The 19,828-nt window shown below is 36.1% G+C and overlaps 1 protein-coding gene across 2 annotated transcripts in view; it reads left to right on the top strand.

Moving 5' to 3' along the window:
* LOC114325046 (uncharacterized) overlaps nt 1-19,828 on the top strand; it is a 196,771-nt gene that overhangs the window by 163,753 nt on the left and 13,190 nt on the right. Inside the window, exon 5 of one of the 2 annotated variants that reach the window (XM_028272972.2) lies at nt 216-18,342. The exons of the other annotated variant lie outside the window; for it this stretch is intronic. Within the exon in view, the coding sequence (XP_028128773.2) occupies nt 216-3,750 (3,535 nt within the window). The 3' untranslated portion in view covers nt 3,751-18,342. Of the gene's footprint in view, nt 1-215; nt 18,343-19,828 lie in introns of those variants that run through there. 2 annotated transcript variants of the gene reach the window in all.

Below are 19,828 nucleotides of genomic sequence, written 5' to 3' on the forward strand. Positions count from 1 at the left end.
AGGCGTATTCTGGACGATAAGAGTATATTATTATTAATAAATCCTAAAAAAAGTTTAGTTTTCAGGACAACTACAGAAAAAAATATGTTTGTATCTTTTTAAATAAATATTTACCATATAATAATTTTTTATCTTCCCTTTATTCTTTATAATTGTAATCCTTTGTGACTATTCTATTATTTATAAATGATAAATAACAAAAAACTCTTTTTTAGGTCGGATATTCGAAGTACTTTTAAGTTACGAAAATTGTCAGTTGTACTTACAAAACTTAGGGATCAACCACCAAAACTTAGAGATGAACCACCAAAACTTAGAGATGAACCACCAAAACTTAGGGATGAATCACCAAAACTTAGGGATGAACCACCAACCAAGAAGAACATAAATGAAATTTTGACCGAACGCAAAAAAGACTACACATGCTACGTTTGCATGCAGAAATTTTCACAAATAGATGACTTGCTTGAGCACAGACAGCTACATTCCGATGAACCACCAAAACTTAGGGATGGTCCGCCAGATGAACCACCAACCAAAAAGAATGAAACTGAAATTTTGACCGAACGCAAAAAAGACTATACGTGCTACGTTTGCATGCAGAAATTTCCTCAAATAGACGATTTGTTAGAGCACAAACAGCTGCATTCCGATGATGAGGATGAAATCGAAGATGATCGTTTTGAAGAAAATTCCGCTGAAAAGGAAGCCAAAGAGGATGAAAATTCTTCTAGTGGCACGGAAAACAAAGTTAAAAACATGGATGTTTTGATGAAGGAGGGCCAAACTGAAGACGAAGTAATTAAGAAAAGGAGAAGAAGAACTAAATTAGAAATGCTGGGATTTAAGAAAAGGAAAGCCTCTAGAATAATGAGTTTATTTAAGAAACAACTAGAGAAACCCAAAGACACCAAAAATGTTCCAATTTTACCCAAACCAGAGGGTAAAATTTTACCCGAAGAACCCAAACCTTCTACACAAGAAGAAAATAAAGAACAAGTTAAAACACCCTTTAAATGTGATACCTGTAACGTGTATTTTGCTACGTCTGATGATGTAAAACTGCACATTTCTAGTACTACTACCAAATGTAAATTTTCGTGCCACTTATGCAACAGAAAGATGAATACCATCTACGCATTCATTGTTCATGTGATGCAACATAAAAATAATACAATTAAGAGTTTAACTAGTTCAAAATCTCTGTACGCTTGTTCGTCATGTGATAAAACTTTTGCTGACTGTTTCCAGCTAAAGAGGCATGAGATCAACTCTCATAACTTGAGAACTCCTGCTGAGCCCGTGGTTAGCGAGCCCATAGAGATAATAACCACTAATGTAGTAATTGGAGAGCCAGAATCTGAAAACCTAACCTGTGATTTATGTTACGATGTATTCACCACGAAAGAGGATCTGGATAACCATACTGAATTCCATAAAGAAATTAGTATACCAGATTCTCACAATTATCTATACACTCCAGGAGAGACGAATATCGAAATTATCGAAGATAACAAAGACAAACATGAAAGGTCGACAACCATTCAACAAGCAAAACCTAAACCTATAGTAATAGTAGCTAGTAATAAACCTAGAGTATCTCAACCTCCACCTCAACCTGTAGTATCCCAATCTATGCCTAGATCATCTCAACCTCCACCTCAACCTGTAGTGTCCCAATCTATGCCTAGATCATCTCAACCTCCACCTCAACCTGTAGTATCCCAATCTATGCCTAGATCATCTCAACCTCCACCTCAACCTGTAGTATCCCAATCTATGCCTAGATCATCTCAACCTCCACCTCAACCTGTAGTATCCCAATCTATGCATAGATCATCTCAACCTCCACCTCAACCTGTAGTATCCCAATCTATGCCTATATTATCTGAATTACCTCAACCTGTATCATCCCTGTCCCAACCAAAACCTGCATTACCATTACTACGTAAAATTCTTCCTGCTCCAGCATCTCAAAGTTCTGTTCCAAAGAGCTTAAGTTTGACAGCTTCTATAAAAGAGATGATTGCTCCACATGAACCCAAAGCCAAACCATCAAAAACGATATTTTTACCCAATATAGAAGAGGAAAAAATGAAACAAATTCTGAATAAAAAACTCAAACCGATAAAACCACCAATGAAACCTATAAAAATTAGACTTATTTCCAAAAATAGTGGAGCAGGCTCGTCCGGTGTTACTACCTCAAAGCAAAAGATTTTCAAAAAAGCCAATGCAGCGAGACAGAAAATCCTCAATCCTACCATTTCAATACCCAAAGATGTATCTGATAATCATACAACTTCTAGTATTAATGTTGATAATTCAATTGCATCTTGTAGCGTTTCAACATCTTCTCAAAATCCTGTAATATCCACAGCTCCCACAAACATAGTATCCATGTCTGTAGCTCCCACAAATGTAATGAGCATTTCTACAGCTCTTACAGACATTATACCGGTTCCTTACGACTCTTTACCAAATACTTCCTTTACTCATCCCGCAATATCCACAGCTCCCACAAATGTAATGAGCATTTCTACACCTCCTGTAAACCTGATATCCGTCCCATACAATGCTTTACCAAATACGTCATTTTCTAATAGTCCAACATTAGAAAATGACGTGTATACATCTTTGGAAAATAGTAATAGTGCATTAAGTGTCACCCAAGAACCTACAGCTCCTTCAAATACTTTGTCGACATCTACAGCTTCTACAACGCCCACACCAACTAAACCAAAACCATTTGGACTTGTTAGTATAGATAAACTGAGAGACCCCAAGTCCAGTTTTTCATTATTTTCCCCAAAAGTCGATTCCAGCCTTAGTAAACTGACAGATCTTTTAGCAATTCCTGAGGAATCTAGTTCCAATTTACCAGTATCGTCTAAACTGATTGGTAAAGACATACCTGGTAGAGGTAGGCCTATTCAGAAGTATAGTATAGAGGGAATACCGTCCACCTCTACTGGTGACGATTATATTATTAAAATGGTTCCAAGAAAAAAAAGAAAATTTCGCATAACTCCTCTTAAGCCCAAGATGCAGGTTCATACACCTACTACAGTTTCTAGTCCGATAACTCCTATGGATATTCAGTCGACCTCCTTGAGTCCAGTTGTCCCATCAAAGCCCCCTGTCGTAGGTGGTTCAGGAATGCAGTATATTATTTTGCAGAATAACTCCCAAGACATTCCTCAATCACCTTTGCCTCTTTTAATGCCGAGACCGAAGTCTCCAAGCTTACCCAAGATAGAAATGGTGATGAGCTTATCTGAAGCAACTAAGACTTTACCCCCAAAAGAAGATCCAATAGTTATTATAGACAGTGATTCAGAAAACGAATATCCCGAAAAAGAGGATTCAAACAAACCATCAGAAACTGATAACAGCAAACCAAAATCTGACTCAGATGAGGATAGCAACTTGGTAATTGACGAGTCTTTATCGAAAACCAATACTTCTATGAATGATGCTGATAATGTAGATGATCAATTTGACGAATGTGAGTCCTTGGGTGAGAAAAAGCAAGACGATGATATAATGGAGGTTACAGAAATCTCTGGTACTGAGAAGAGTACATTTTATTGCAAATTCTGTGATGAGACCACCGACAGACTGCTGCATTTAAAAACGCATTATTTAAAAGAGCACAAAACGTTCTTCTGTTGGCGCTGTAGATACACTACTGAATCTTGTAATGATTTTATAAGTCATCGAAGGACATCACATAATACTACTAACTGAGGTTGACTTAAATGTTAGAATTGTGTTTTAAAATGAAGTCTAAAGAAGGATTCCAACGGACCGTGTTGATGCGCGCTTTGTGAAATAGAAAAAGACAAAAACTAAAGACGGGAATCAACGCAACGAAATTTCTCTTAAAATTTGTGATTTATGATCCTCAAGGTAATACCGAAATCTCTATATTAGATCCCTGTGGAGCGGCGCGTTATTTCCCGTCAGTTGTCGGTAAACTGACACGGTTCAAAGGAATTTAACAAGCAGGTACTAATGCGTCCACTCTTCCGACGGAGCTAGGGGCTGATACGATCAGTGCCATGCAAATTTTGCTATGTAGTAGTCTAACCACGTTGTGTTAAGATTTTTATCATTGTATGAATTAACCAACTTAATGAAATTTCGACCTTATAATACCAAGGGTATTATAAGGATAATAACGCTTTCGGTCAACGTATATCCCTCGGGTCAAAGGCCCTCGGTATATACACCATTGACCTCAAGCGTTATTATCCTTATAATACCCTTGGTACCTTAACACCTATAAATAAAGGGTTTGTTTTTGCCCAAGGCTTGTAATCACAAAATTCTGAGGGAAATACTGGCTATTTAATATTTGCTTTGATTCCGGTCTTCAGTTTTTATCTTTTCCTGTTATATTTTTCTATTTCGCATGGCACACCTCAACACGCTCAATCGGAATCCTTCTTTAGACTTAATTTTAACACAACAAATGTATGTAAATGCTTGTGTAGGGTTCATACCATTTCTATTGTTCCTATTTTGTGCATTCGTATACCGAGTGTCTAGTATCATATGTAAACATCAGGATATATGTGACACCCCCTATGATATATTGACAATAAATATGTTGGTTATGTACTCTAGACCAGAAAGGATCTGTTTGTAGGTGGATGTGAGAGGTGGCATTCAGATTTTTGCGGATAAAGTTAGGTGATAACTTCGTTAATAATAATTGAATTATGCTCCTTCTCAAATATGCCAGGAACATTAATAAAAAAATAATAATTTAAAAATTTCAAAAAATTTCGTTTTTTTTTTCTACTTTCTTTGCTTATAACTTTAAAACGATTCATTTTGGAACAAAGTCGTATAGGAATAAAACAAAGATAATTAAATTTTCTATCAGATACGATTGGTTAAAAATGTCTTTATTTAACACCCTTGCTGTAAAATAGCAATAAATATAAAATAAGGTGGCAAAATAAGCCTGTCCTTATTCAATGTTTTTTCATCACTTAGGTTACACTTGGAACCTTCTTAATTCGTTTAGAAAATTTTTGTAATGTGCTAAAACCGTCCACCAAATTTCATTAAAATTGACTTACTAGATTTTGCATAATAATTTTGCAATCTAAACTATTTTTAATAAATTAAAAATTTTTAAAATCTTGCACAACAAAAACTAGAACATACAAAGATTTGTCAATTTTTTACATATAAAGAAGCACTCCACCTAACTAATGCCCTTTACAGAATTGAAATCGGATTATTTAAGCAGCCTCAGCAATGTTTTAAAGTTATAAACAGTTGTTTGGCTTATAAACAAATTAGTGCTGTGTCCAGGAGGGGGTGCTACGGGCTCCTTTATTCAGATGGACTTACCCAAGTTTTTTTTTTATGTATTTTGACCCGTAGAACACGAATTTTTTGGGTAACAGTTGATCCGGATGTCGATAAGATTGTTATAAACAAAGAACTTGAGGAATTACATAACATCGATTTTTCGCAAAATAAAACATTTTTTTTTTGTATTTTTTGGATAATTCTAAGCAAAAATGTTTTTACAAGTTTTTTCGTAGGATGCATAGTGTTCGAGATAAACGCGGTGGAACATTAAAAAAATCTAAAAATTACAATTTTTGAACGAGAATAACTTTTGATTAAAAAATAAAATAGCAATTCTGCTGACAGCATTTGAAAGTTTAAGTCAAATTATACCGGTTTTAATTATTTGCATTGCTAAAAATTAATTTTTTTATTATTAATCAAAGCTATTTCTTTATAAGCCAAAAAATTGTTTCTAATTTTAAAACATTGCTGAGGCCCCTTAAATAATCCGATTTTAATTCTGTAAAGTGTATTAGATAGGTAGAGCACCTATTTATATGTAAAAAAATTAGCCAACTTCTAAATGGTCTACTTTTTGGTCAGAAAGATATTAAAAAATTTGAACTTTTTTAAAAACATTTACATTGAAAATTTATTATGCAAAATCTATTAAGTCGATTTTAATGATAAGTTATAAGAATTTTCTAAGCGAATTACTAAGGTTCTAAGTGACACCAAAGTGGTTAAGAAACATTGAATAACAACAGGCGTATTTTGCCCCCTTATTTTGTATTTATTGCTATATTGCAGAAAAGGTAATACCTTAAGACATTTTTGACCAGTCGTGTATGATACAAAATTCAATTATCTTTATTTTATTTCTCTAAGACTTTGTTCCAAAACGAATCGTTTTAAAGTTATAAGCAAAGAAAGCAGAAAAAAATCGATGTTTTTCGAAATTTTTAAATATTTAAATTTTTTTATTAATGTTCCGGGCATATTTGAGAAGGAACATAAGTCAATTATTATTACTGAAGGTGTCACCTAACTTTATCTGCAAAAATCCGATTGCCACCTCTCACATCCAAAAATACACGTCTTTTTACAGATTAGTCCTGGTCTACTCGTACATTAGATGGACCAGCGATTTAAAATTTTATATTTTCGACGTTGCTGCCAAAGGTACAATTTCTGAGATATACGGAAAATATGCGTATTTTTAAATGGGGCCACCAGTATATTTTACACTCTTCTCTTAGAGTTTTTTATTTTCGATGCGAGATATAATCTGTTTTTTTAATCTGTAATGGCAACATTTTTATTTTGTAATTACTATTGCTGTATAAACAGAAAACACCTAAAGAAAAAAACTAAAGGTGGTGTTCCATATGACCACCTTGTCTTTGGAAACACAAATCCATTCTGAATGAAAATCCATCTAAGACTTTTCTAATCGTTTCCGGAGAAATTAGTGTTATTTCTTCTATAATTATATCTTAGTTCTTAAATTCTCTGTGGCCCATTTACATACAATTTGCTTTTCAAATAACACCATAAAAATAATCTAGAGGTGTCAAGTCCGGGGATCTTGCTGGCTGATTCGATAACTCCTCTTCTTCCTATCCAACGATTTGAAAAGGTATTGACGAGAGATTCACGAACGCCTTCACGAAGATAATGAGGAGGTGCTTCATATTTCTGAAACCAAATCGATCTATTTACGAGATGAGGATTTACAGCATCAGGAAAGAATCTGGCTAAATCTGAAATTAACTCCAATTCTAAAAAGACCCAGTATTCTTCACCTGTTATGGTTCTTTCTTAAATATAATGTCCAATAATGGTATTGTTAATAATTTCTGCCCACACATTGACCTTTTCTCGATACTGCGTGAGTGCCTCCACCATCCAACGCGGATTTTCATATGACCAGTACCTGCAGCTTTGTTTGTTGACCGTACAATTTAAATGGAATGTAGCATCCGCATAAAAAGTGATTTAGGTTAAAATATACCATTAACGTTAAATCTATTTAACAGTGTGTCACAGAGCACCATTCTGCAATCTCGATCGTCTTCATTCAGTTCCTGTACCAATTTTGCTGTTGGTTGCTCAATGCTCATCAGTTGGTTGACTGATTTGATTTTTGGTTGCAATTATTATAGCAACCTTATGAGGATCTTCAGCCATCGACAAAAAAATGTCACGTTTTGGTTCCTCTGAAATACCAGCAGGGCGACCACTTTTTGGGAGTTCTCGTACATGTCCACTTTTCTCAAATTTATAAAAATTTTTAGATACAGTCCTGCGTGCCGTAGGCGTTCTGTCTTCATCATCATGATCCAGCCGGTATCGTCCACTTCTGAACATAGGCCTCCTTTCAGTTTCTCTATGACTCCCTATCTTGAAATACCATCATCTAGTTCCCGGCAGTTCTCTTCACATGGTCAGTCCCGCGCGTTGGTGGTCGACGTCTGCTTCGTTTATCCGCCCGCGGTTGTCATTCCAATAATCTTCTAGTCCACCTGTTGTTTGGTATTCTTGCCACATGACCTGACCATCTCCATTTCTTTTTGCTACATGTTTGACTATGATTTTGATTTTTGTTCTTTCCTGATGGTATTATTTGTGTTCATACTTATTATTAAATATTTCACCTACCTCTTCGTGTGTTCGTGTCATACTACCAACAATATCGCAAGTAAAACATACTCAAATTTTATGCGCAAAATAGGAACGGTTGAAATACAACGTTATAAACCATGGAAGATACTTTCAGGGTGATTGTTGACTTGTCGGTTTTCCAAAATGATGGAGACTTCGAACCAATCTTGTGATATATTTTTCTATTATGCCCACATACAGTGTAAGCCAAATATATGCTTGAAATATTTTACGAGTGTCTTGTGAGACAGCATAATTACGACATTTATTTTATAGGGATTGTGTAATATGTACGATCCTCCTATAGTATTTGCGTAGTTGCCAAATCTTTCATTATCTGATAATGTAAGAAATTTTGGTTTTCGAAGGAGATAAATTAGGTGAATGAGCTGCTGTATGACAAAAGCAATTCGAAGTCCATATAGGACCGTTTTTCAATGGGTTCCTGCTTCAGTTTGTGCAATAATGCACGATAATATTGGCTATTGATAGTTTGACCTTTTTCAAGACAGTCAATTAAAATTATGCCTTTGCAACCATCATAATACAGTTTCCACAAACTTTCCGATCAATTGAGTCACACTTGACCGCTTCGGAGTACTTTGGTCGGCTTCGGTCCACTGCCGAGCCTTCATTCTATTCTCTTTTGTACAGTATTGAATTCAGGTTTCATCAGCGGTTACCAATCAACCCAAATACTGTTGAGAAGTTTTTGTTTACTGGTTAGCACCCATCTTCAGGATAATTTTTTCGTGTTAAAATCTTGAAACTTGTTAAAAATGAACTAGTGTGTTCTTTAGTCATTTTTGTGGCCTCTTCTAATTTACGCACCCACACTTTACGATCAGCTGAAGCTATTTCATCGAGTTTCTTCAGATTTTCTGGCGTAACTACATCGGAGATCCTTCCAGTACGATGCAGGTCAATCAAGTAAAAATAAAAAAATTTCATACATTCTCGGAAATATGGAAGATCTGACAACAACGCAATTTTATGGAAATCAGCTATATTACACAACCTATACAAAATAAATTTATGCTATAGTCGTTTCTGAAATAACTCTAGCGTTCCTTGTTTGCAGTATATTATTTATATATGTATTATAATATTGTACTATGATATTTATATTTACTTACATAACTCTCTAAACACTTTTCCGTCTTCCACTCAAACATAACGCTTTAAATGTATGAAGTGCCTGTTTAGAAACATAATGAAAGAAAATCATCCTGAGGACGTTCCAATTTTGTTATGTTTATGTAATAATTTATAATTATAAAGTAGAACTATTGATAATTATATTGAATTATTACAATTTTCATCACATTGGCTTGTTTACTGTGTCTACATGTATACCTAATCTTCCTTTTTATATCTAGTCGTTTACACATGTTTTTAAGTTTATACAGGGTGTCCCCGAAAATAGTGCGGTCCTTAAAGGTAAAAAAACTTCCAACCTTTGCGAAAGTGCTGAGGTCCTGATGAAAACACACTTCCCCGGTTCTAGCATTTCAAAAGCACCAAACTGGACGGAAGAAATAATCATACCCACACCAAATGACTGGCATCTTGCCAGAACATTAATTAGTGAGGAAAAGATAAGATGGGCCATATCGTGCTTCGCCCCTTTTAAGTCACCAGGGCCTGATGGCATATATCCAGCCCTACTACGGTGGGGACTGGATATTCTTTTGCCGCACCTTGTGGGAATGTTCAGAGCCTCCTTGGCTCTGAGATATATTCCTAGAGAGTGGAGAGAGGTACGTGTGGTCTTCATACCAAAACCAGGTAGGATGGATTACACCCTACCGAAGGCTTTCCGACCAATTAGCCTGACATCTTTTCTCTTGAAAACGATGGAAAGGCTATGCGAGAGGTACATAAGAGATGAAGTTCTGGTTCATAATCCACTTCATCCAAATCAACATGCATATACTTCGGGAAGATCTACCGATTCTGCTGGGAAGAATTGAAAGATCGCTGGATAATAAAGAATCCACCCTAGGTATATTCATAGACATTGAGGGAGCGTTTGATAAAACAACTTTCCCAACCATCACCCAACAGCTCAATGTCAGGGATGTCCCCCTGGCCGTGAGCGAATGGATATTCAGTATGCTGTCAAATAGAGCAATAAGCATAAATGTAGAAGACGTTTTGGTTAGAGGGATGGTTACGAGGGGATATCCACAAGGGGGGGGTGCTATCACCACTCCTCTGGAACATAGTGTTGGATACCCTGGTTTACCAACTCAGCAAGAACGGTTTCTACACAATAGCCTATGCAGACGATATAACCGTCTTGCAAAGCGGTAAGTTTGAGAACACACTATGCGAGAGATTACAAGTTGCTCTCAGACTAATAGAAACATGGTGTAAGGAACACTCACTGTCTATAAATCCAAAAAAGACAGAGATGGTCCTCTTCACCAGAAAAAGAAGGATCACGGGCTTAATACCCCCTAGGATTCTAAACTGCAGTCTGAATTTCTCTGAAGAGGTGAAATACCTTGGTATTACCCTTGACAGGAAGTTAACATGGAACTCTCACTTAGATAGTAGAGCTAAAAGAGCATATATTGCCTATGAACAGTGTCGGCGAACGGTCGGACGCACTTGGGGCCTTTCGCCCAGGGTGGTTGCCTGGATCTACACTACTGTCATTAGGCCAATGCTAACTTACGGAGCCATTGCTTGGGTACCAAAAGTGCTACAGGCAACAGCGATCAACAAACTAAACCATATTCAACGGATGGCTTGCCTAAATATAACAGGTGTCATGAAAACAACACCAACTGCTGCAATGGAGTTGCTCGTTGGCATTACCCCTTTAGACATATATGTCAGAGACGTGGCGCTGATGACGATGATGAGGTTACGCTCAGCGGGTGCAAACCTTGATGTAGGAATGGGACAATTGAGATGTCGTTTCTGGCGGGGTGAGCTGGAGGCACTGCCCCAGCTGCATGCGGGCCATGGATGCGACTCAATTAAACCTACGTTTGTCTTCGACAAACCCTACAAAATCGAAACAAGACAACATAGGGAGTCAAACGTGGCAAATGCATATTGAATCTACACCGATGGCTCCAAAACGAAAGAAGGCTCAGGATGTGGAATATACTCCAGATCATTGAACCTTAGTATAAAATTGGGCATGGGCAAAAATGCCAGCGTAGTTCAGACTGAACTGGCTGGTATCTCCATAGCCGCAAAAGAGATAATCGGGAAAGGTATAGCCGGCAAAACTGTAATAATCTGCACAGACAGCAGACAAGCGCTACTAACCCTGAACAGACCACGCGTCATATCAGGGCTAGTAATGGAGTGTCATGAATCACTAGCCCAAGCTTCGGATGGTAACAACATCATCCTGAGGTGGGTTAAAGGACACAACAGAAGTAAAGGCAACCGCATTGCTGACCAGCTGGCTAGAAGGGCAGCAGGCCTAAGACTCTTAGGACCTTGTGATCTTTTTGGCTTGTCGACTACAAGAATCGCGGAAACTGTCAAATGTCACTCCCACACGCAAACCGTAAGAGGATGGGAAGAAGGGCCAGGATGTAGACTTGCCAAGGTAACACTAAGGAACCTTGGGAAGTCAGCATCAGAAAAGTACTTGAGAATGACCAGGAAAAACCTACGCTTGACCGTTGGTTTTTTAACTGGCCATTGTCAACTAAGAAAACACCTCCACACACTGGGGCTAGTAGACACATCTCTATGCAGGAGGTGTGAACGAGATGACGAAACTGTCGAGCATGTCCTATGTGAATGTCCGGAGTTATCGTCAATACGAGAGTATGCGTTCGGCGAGCCTTGGCCTACACCTGCCGATATAGGGGAGATGTCACTAGGTGATTTGTCCACCTTCCTGGAAATGGCAGGATGGATAATGAACTAAGGACGACAACCCCCTGGGAGGATGTACAATGGTTCAATTGTGGCCTAAGTGCTGTGGGACTTGACTCACACTCCCTACTCTACAGATACAGAAAGGTATGGATATAATACACAATGTAGTACAAAAAAGGTCTATAACATTTTTTTATAAAGTTAACCATTTCAAAAAAATTACATTGTTCTCCATATAAGCGAACTTTTATTTTCATAAAATTAAATAATCTGGCATCACTGTACAAGAACTCTTTGTGACTTAGGTTATTGACACCAGAAATGTAGGTCAGACAGGTAGACACTTGCAAAATAATTATACCACCCCATGTTTGAAAATCAAACAAAACAAGAATTTGTTTGTTTGTTGAGGAGGAAGACAGGGTTTAATGTAAATACTAAAGGCCCATGCTGCAACTATTTTTGTGATTGTATATCTTTAGATTTTTGTATACATAGTTGTCAGATTTCAATTTGCATACCAAAATGTATTTTGGTTTTTGGCCAAACGGTTGAATTTAGAAAAAAATTTTATGAAGACTTTTTTGCTTTACATGGTGCCTTCTACCTATACCTTTAAGGAACGCACTATTTTCGGGGACACCCTGTATAACACCGTTTCTAGACTTTGATTGAAACGAGATTTTTTATGTGAAATTTCTTCTTAATATTTTCTGAAGTGTGTGAATAAATGCCTTGTTACTGTGTAAAGCTATCTCCAGATTAGCTTCTGTATAACCAAATGACTGGGGCGTCTCGAGCAAATATCAAAATGTTTATTATTTTCTCCGTGGCGTTACAACCCTTCGTGGGATTTAGTCGACTTAGCAACATGCCTTCATTCCTATCTCCATCTCTCTCCATCCATGAGCAATCTCCATCTAATTCTCCACGCGTATGGATTTAAGCTATACGGCGAAACACGAATAACATTGGCAACAAAAATATGTACAGAATAAGAAACAAAGGCAACATTGCTACGGATAGAGCCGAAATCCTTAAGGTTGTCGAATCGTTTTATCGCAAAATGTATGAGAGTACCAACGCAAGGCAAGATCAGTCCCTGCCCAAAAAAACACAAACCAGGGATCAGAATTAATGTCAGAAGTAACACCATACGATACGAAGTTAAAAAGACACTTTCAGAAATGAAAAATAATAAATCCCCTGGCGATGACGGAGTAGTGATCGAGGCAATCAAACAAGGTGGAAATAAAATTATCCAGGTTTTGGCCAAACTTTTCACCGAATGCATTTACCAAGGAAAAACCCCTTCTCAATGGAACAATGCAGTCATTGTTTTATTGCACAAGAAAGGTGACATAACAGATCTAAAAAACTACCGTCCTATTAGTCTGCTATCACACATATATAAACTTTTCACAAAAATTATCAAAAAAGACTGGAGGCTAAGTTAGACTTCTATCAGCCTAAAGAACAAGCTGGGTATAGATCCGGATATAGCACTAACGACTACTTACTGGTAATAAAAAACTTGATAGAGAAGTCGGCGGAATACAACAAACCATTGGCACTGATATTGGTGGATTACGAGAAAGCGTTCGATACCATAAACCAACAGAAAATGTTAAAAGCATTGACAGAATGCCGAATAGACCATGGCTACACTAATATGGTAAAATATATCTACCACAATGCAACGGCTAGCGTAAGACGCTCTGATCAACAAACTAATAAATTCTGTATGCAGCGAGGAGTACGACAAGGAGACACCATCTCACCAAAGCTGTTCACAACCCTTTTAGAACACACTTTTAAGAAGGCAGATGTGAACGAATATGGTATCAATATAAATGGAGAGAAGCTCAGTCATTTGAGATTCGCAGATGAAATCGTCCTTATAGCCGATCGTATGGATGATACAATAATAATGTTGAACAAGTTATATCACGCTTCCTTAGAGGTCGGACTAAAGATTAATATCAACAAGACGCAAATAATGACTAATCTTGTGCTAAATCGTAATATTGTTGTTGATGGAATGGATATTGAGCAGACTGCATCTTATAAGTACTTGGGACATGAAGTTCGGTTGGGAAGATACATCAGACGTGCGAGCTCCCACGTCGCATAGGACTAGCCTAGACAGCGTTTGGTAAACTGAGCTATGTATTGGAAATATGCCTGAAAAGGAAAATCTTTGACCAGTGTGTATTGCCTGTACTCACTTATGGAGCGGAAACATTAACACTCACAAAAAAGGTGGTGAACAAGATTCGCATAACTCAGAGGGCTATGGAGCGCCAGATGTTGGGTGTCTCCCTGAGGGACCGAATCCTAAACGAAGAAATATGTCGTAGAACGAAAACAACGGACGCCGTCGAAAGAATCGCGTTGCTCAATTGGAATTGGGCAGGACACATCGCCAGATTGTCAGATAACGGATGGTCAAAACGTATTGTCGAGTGGAGGCCACGAGAAGAAGCACTACGGAGCAGAGGACGACCACCAACCAGATGAGCTGACGATTTGAAGCGTATTGTAGGCAACTGGATGCAAGCCGCACAAAACAGAGGAAGATGGAAATAGCTGAGGGAGACCTATGTCCAGCAGTGGACGAGTACGGGTTGATAATGATGATAGCTTTAAGATCTCCTGCTTTATTATCTCGCCATCAAATCCAAGGCGGCTACGTGGTCTTCCTCCAGTTGGGACCTCTTGCCATGCCAGCCTTACGATTCTTTTTTCAGAATATCTTCTGAGGTGTCCTGCCCATTGGAGTCTTCTGGACTTTATTTCTTTCATTATGTTAGCGTCTGGATATAGTCATTCGAGTTATTTGTTAGTTCTTATCCTATATTGACTGCTGACTTAACAAAACTAATAAATCAAAAATGAATAACCATTTTCAATTTCGCATTCAATTAGCAGTTGCCGCTAGGGCATCTCTGCCATTTCGTTCGTTGCAATCCGTGACTGCACGCCGGGGTTTGTTTTGGTTGGATCAGAGAGAGCAGCATATGTGCCTCCTGATGAGAGACTAATAAGTTTCGAAACCGGTAGAGGTGCTTGCTGCACTCTCTGATTGGACTGGAATAATGATGAGGCTGTAGTTTCGTGTTGCAACGAAATTGAAAATGGTTATTCATTTTTGATTTACATGTTTACTCTGATTGGAGTACGAAGAGAACCATTCTCGTTGGAACTTTACCGCGCTGAGCAGGTTGGACGTGAATTATAAATTGTAAAATTCCCTCATCTTCCTTAGTCTCAGCATCCGTTATGGCTTGCAAATTGTAAAAGCCTCGGAGGTGTTACCAGAGAAGAACATCTTTTGATGTTGTTTTATGTGCTATTAGATTAGTTTTTTTTTTAACTAATAAAGACTGGATGAGATTGATCCCTCAGAACAAATTACAAAGAGATACTACAATCTGTTACTAACATGTTTTTTGAGGTCTCCATCAGACGCGAACGTTGATATTTTTTATTAAGTTTGTTATGTATTATTATTAATAATATATGAGTCAATCAATATATTTTGAGCAGCAAGAAGAGAAGTATATTTACAGACAAAAGTATTGTTTTATTTTTTAGAATATTTTTCCCTTTATAATCATTATCCTCTAAATATTTACATCAATATGCTTTCAGCTTTTTCTTATTCGTTAATCTGTTTTAGGTTTCGTGATATGATTACTTTATGAGTTGGCCTTTCTTATATTTCTCGGTTTTTCTGTATCTTCTGTTAATATGTCAATTTCTACATGAAACTCTGGCTCAATTTTTGTTTATAGAAATATATACACTTTGTGAAAACTAGGAATGACTTCAAAAATTCTAAAATCAACACGCCCTCTTGATGCTCAGCAAAATTAGCTGAAATTATCTTAGTAGGAGAAGTACACTCGATCTGTAAAATCAAAATCACGTAGACCAGTCCCGTCGCGTTCCATCTCTTTCTATCCGAATACTTTCTCTATCTGTTATCTGCGCCCATAGGTAAAATTTCGACGAGGATTCCTAGTCTTCACTAATAATACTCATTTTGTTCACTCCCCAAATTGTGCGATCTTTAGAAGATTTGGTGTATCATATCAAATATACTATTGACTGTAATACATCCAACTCCCACAGAAATCTTGAAGCACGTTGCCACTAGCGCCACTGTCGGCTTGAGGTGAAACTACGTTGTGACAACGTAAAATTTGACGTAAACATTCAAATTTAATTTTATAAATTTTTGAATAACAAGCTAATTTTGATAAATTAAATTAAAATAAAAATAGTTCAAACACTTATACAAAAACAATAATAAAGCAATTGTTTATATGTAAGGTTAGATTGCTCTGGTTATCACCGTAGACCGCCTAGATGGCGGTATTTTTTGCTTCCTCAAATGTAATGGGAAATGTCATGAGTTGTGTGTATTACAGTCCATAATATTTGATCATATCCACTGCAATACTATCTAGATTCTAATTCATTTCAGTAAGTATATTATTTTGACCTACTGTTTTATGACTTAGCTTTTTTAGTTACTTCTTCACTTTGAATTCAGGTTCTTTTCTAAAAGTTTTATATTCTTGTTTTGATTGGTTCTCCATACTCCATTGGTTATTCGTTTTAATATTCAATACTTTTGACTCTAAGTATTTTCTTTAAATTCCATTGCCCGACAGTGGCAATAGTATTAATATGTACTAGTTTTATTTCTTTTTATCTATCATGTATATATTTCAAATTTTATTTTACATCAAAAGATAAAAAACATTTATCTTATTTAATTTTTTTTACAAATTTTTGATCATCATGTGATGAAGAAGATAAACAAAACGTACGTACCAAATGATAAATAACTGAAGAAACGTGAGCTTTTGAATAGTAAATGCACTAAATAATGCTAAAATGTGAAGGAAAAAGTTATCAACAAAGAACTTTGCACAAGAGTATTTTTGATCACATCAAAATTGTTCAACGTTGTTTAAGTAGAGGTGGTTGACGAATGTCTTTTAGTCCAAAATAATGAAACGGATATCTTATTTTCCTGTATTTTATCTATTGCTCTAACTGAAAGTTAATAAATTATTCTTAGTTTAATAAACATGTTGATCTTCTGAATTTCGCTTTTTTTCTTGGTCTTCCTCTATTTTTTCATATTTTGATTTTTCTATAGCTCCCTATTTAACAAAACAAATGTATCGTTGACAATCGAAGATAGGGAGAAAATACATTAGAGAGTTAGTTGTGGGGGCGCATCCTGAACATCCTGTACATCCTGAACTCTTAATTTAACACCTCAAATAGTCCAGCGGTTTACCCCCATAAGCAGATCAGAAACTGACTATTTTTTTATTTCTTCTGTATAACAATTTTTGGCCCACTTGAAAAAATAAAAAAAATACATTTGAACTTTGAAAAGAACTTTGTTTTCTTTGCTGTTAAAATTTTAAAGTTAAATAAAGTAATTTTATTATTTATTATGTTTTTTATCGATTTTTTATAGATTTTAATAAAATTGAAAAAGTTTACATGTTGTAGAACGGACTCCCCTTGTCACGTAAATGGACTCTTTCGGTTTAATGTGACTGCAAAACACGAACTGCTATTTCGTGTTTCGTGGCGCAACCTCTCTGACGCTCGCCTCAGTATTGTACTATTCGCTGGGAGAGTGCACATTGCACATGGAGTGGATATGACATGTCGACAGTGCTTCTCAAGGTGGCATAATTTGTAAGCCGTCCTCCACGGGCGATAAATTCAGTTCTTTTTTCTTCACTATATTTTCTTACCTTAGTAATGATCCACCTCTTTTTTTTTCCAGCCAGATCCTTTGGAAATACAAAAAATCTACATATCCCTCTTTCACTATAGTGTTTACAATCCGTGGCAAAGCACATTACCATTTTTATTATACAAAATGCAATGGTTCACAAAAGTTCCTAACCTTTGCTTGGTGAATATCACTAAAAAACTATATTTCGTAGAATTTTAAGACCGAATTATGGTGGTATTATCTTAAAAACACTATACTTACGCAGAAAACGCAGCTGAGGAAACAAAATTTCAACTTTATAGGAATTAAAAAGGTTTGAGATTGGACAAATCCTGGCTTTTCAACCTTTGTTTACAAATAACAATATGACAGTAGTGACGTCACACTTCGGTTGTCAACCTTAAGATCTCATCAATTCCCATCAGACATTTTCTGCCATATAGAGCATTTATAGCAGATTTCTATTAATGTATTGATACATTAGCACAAAATTAATAGTAAAATTCTAAATATTCTCGTATTTTTTAAATCACACATAAAGCATTATACATAAGATCGCGTCCCGCGACGTCAGAGTGTACCACGTGATCTATAATCTTAACCAAGATTGTTAAAGGTCCCAGCGTGTAGAGAAAATTAATAAAACGCCAGTATAGAAGCTTTCTTAAAAAAAATAGTCGGTTTATTCATTTTCTAAGGGTCTTTTTAGGGGTGAATCTCTCGTCGAAAAATTCAGTCATGCTGGCAAAGTTAACCCGTACCACCTTCCTCACCTACACTCCCCAGTGTTTTCTGAATTCCTAGATAAACAAATCAAGTCTCGAAACGGATAGGTACGAAAAATGATGATCCAGAATAAAATAGTGAATAACATCAACATATGCTCACAAGGGGAAGGAATATCGAAGAAGATCTAAAAAAGTGTAAAAACCAACAGACCTAGTCAAATCAAATAGTTTATCACTATCAAAGCAAGTCAATCTTTTTAATAATTAATTACATTTTATGGTATTAAGTGTAGACCTCGAATATTTGTATACAAGAAAAACAGCAGATGGTGTAATAGTATAATGTAACATAAGATTTTTTATTAAAACATTCCTTTTGTATAGTTCATTCTGTATATAATATTTTGAATCTAGCAGAATTTAATCTTGTTATGACAAATGCTAAGACAGCATTCAATGTGTACGTCCACGTATAGATAAAATCCATGACATACATAACATAACTAGTGCACAAAAAGTACAAGTATTAAAAATACCACTAAGAAAGAAAGCAGTAAATAAAAAGTTGCTAGTGTAGCTGTTCAACTCTTTTATAATAGGCCTTTTATAATAGGCCAATTGAGGGGGCCAGACGTAAAAGGGTCTAAGTGCAGTTTTGACAGTTCTGAGATAATCAGCTTCAAAGTTGTTTGAGTTTTATAAATTCTAGGATTCAATTAACTGAAATATGTCTAGTGTACAATGTACTATAAAATAATAAAAATATAAGGGTATAATATTACTCTTACTACATCCGTTCTTTTTTTTAATTAATAAAAAAATGGACTTGAATCGGTACATGGTGTGGATAAATGTTACTGGTAAAACGGTTCAAGTGCAGATGTTAACTTCATATTACTAATCATTTTTGTCACAGCTGTTATCCACAGTGTAACTACAACTGGCACGTTGCATAATACTTAATTAGTCTTCAAAATTGGTCACAAATCTAGTATTTATTTACTTAAAAAATAATCCTGTATTAACACGGGTTTACACATTACAGAATACCAAAAATAGTTTTGTGGTAAAATGGTTCAAGCGCACTTAAACCCGTTTATTATTATTTGTTTTTACAGAATACTAAAAATAGTTTTGTGATAAAACGGTTCAAGCGCACGGTTAAACCTGTTTACTACCAAAGCAAACTGCAATTGTTTTCAGTGAACTAAATGTAATGGCGATAGATGGCGACTATAGGGCGAAATATGCTTAAATCGTTTTACCACAAAGTTCTAATACCATTTAAGTATGCGAATCTGTACTTAGAGTAAATTTTCAAAAAAGTGCACTTAAACCAAAAAAAATACCAAGTTTTTTGTAAAAGGTACATATTTTACAAAAAACTTGGTATTTTTGTGATTTATGGTATACCCAGCTACAGGAAGTTTATTTTCCTCGTGGATTTTGCACTTAAACCCTTTTACTTCTAACCCCCTCAATTATTTCT

This window comes from Diabrotica virgifera, chromosome 9 (genome assembly GCF_917563875.1).
Source record: "Diabrotica virgifera virgifera chromosome 9, PGI_DIABVI_V3a".
Taxonomy (NCBI): Eukaryota; Metazoa; Arthropoda; class Insecta; order Coleoptera; family Chrysomelidae; genus Diabrotica; species Diabrotica virgifera.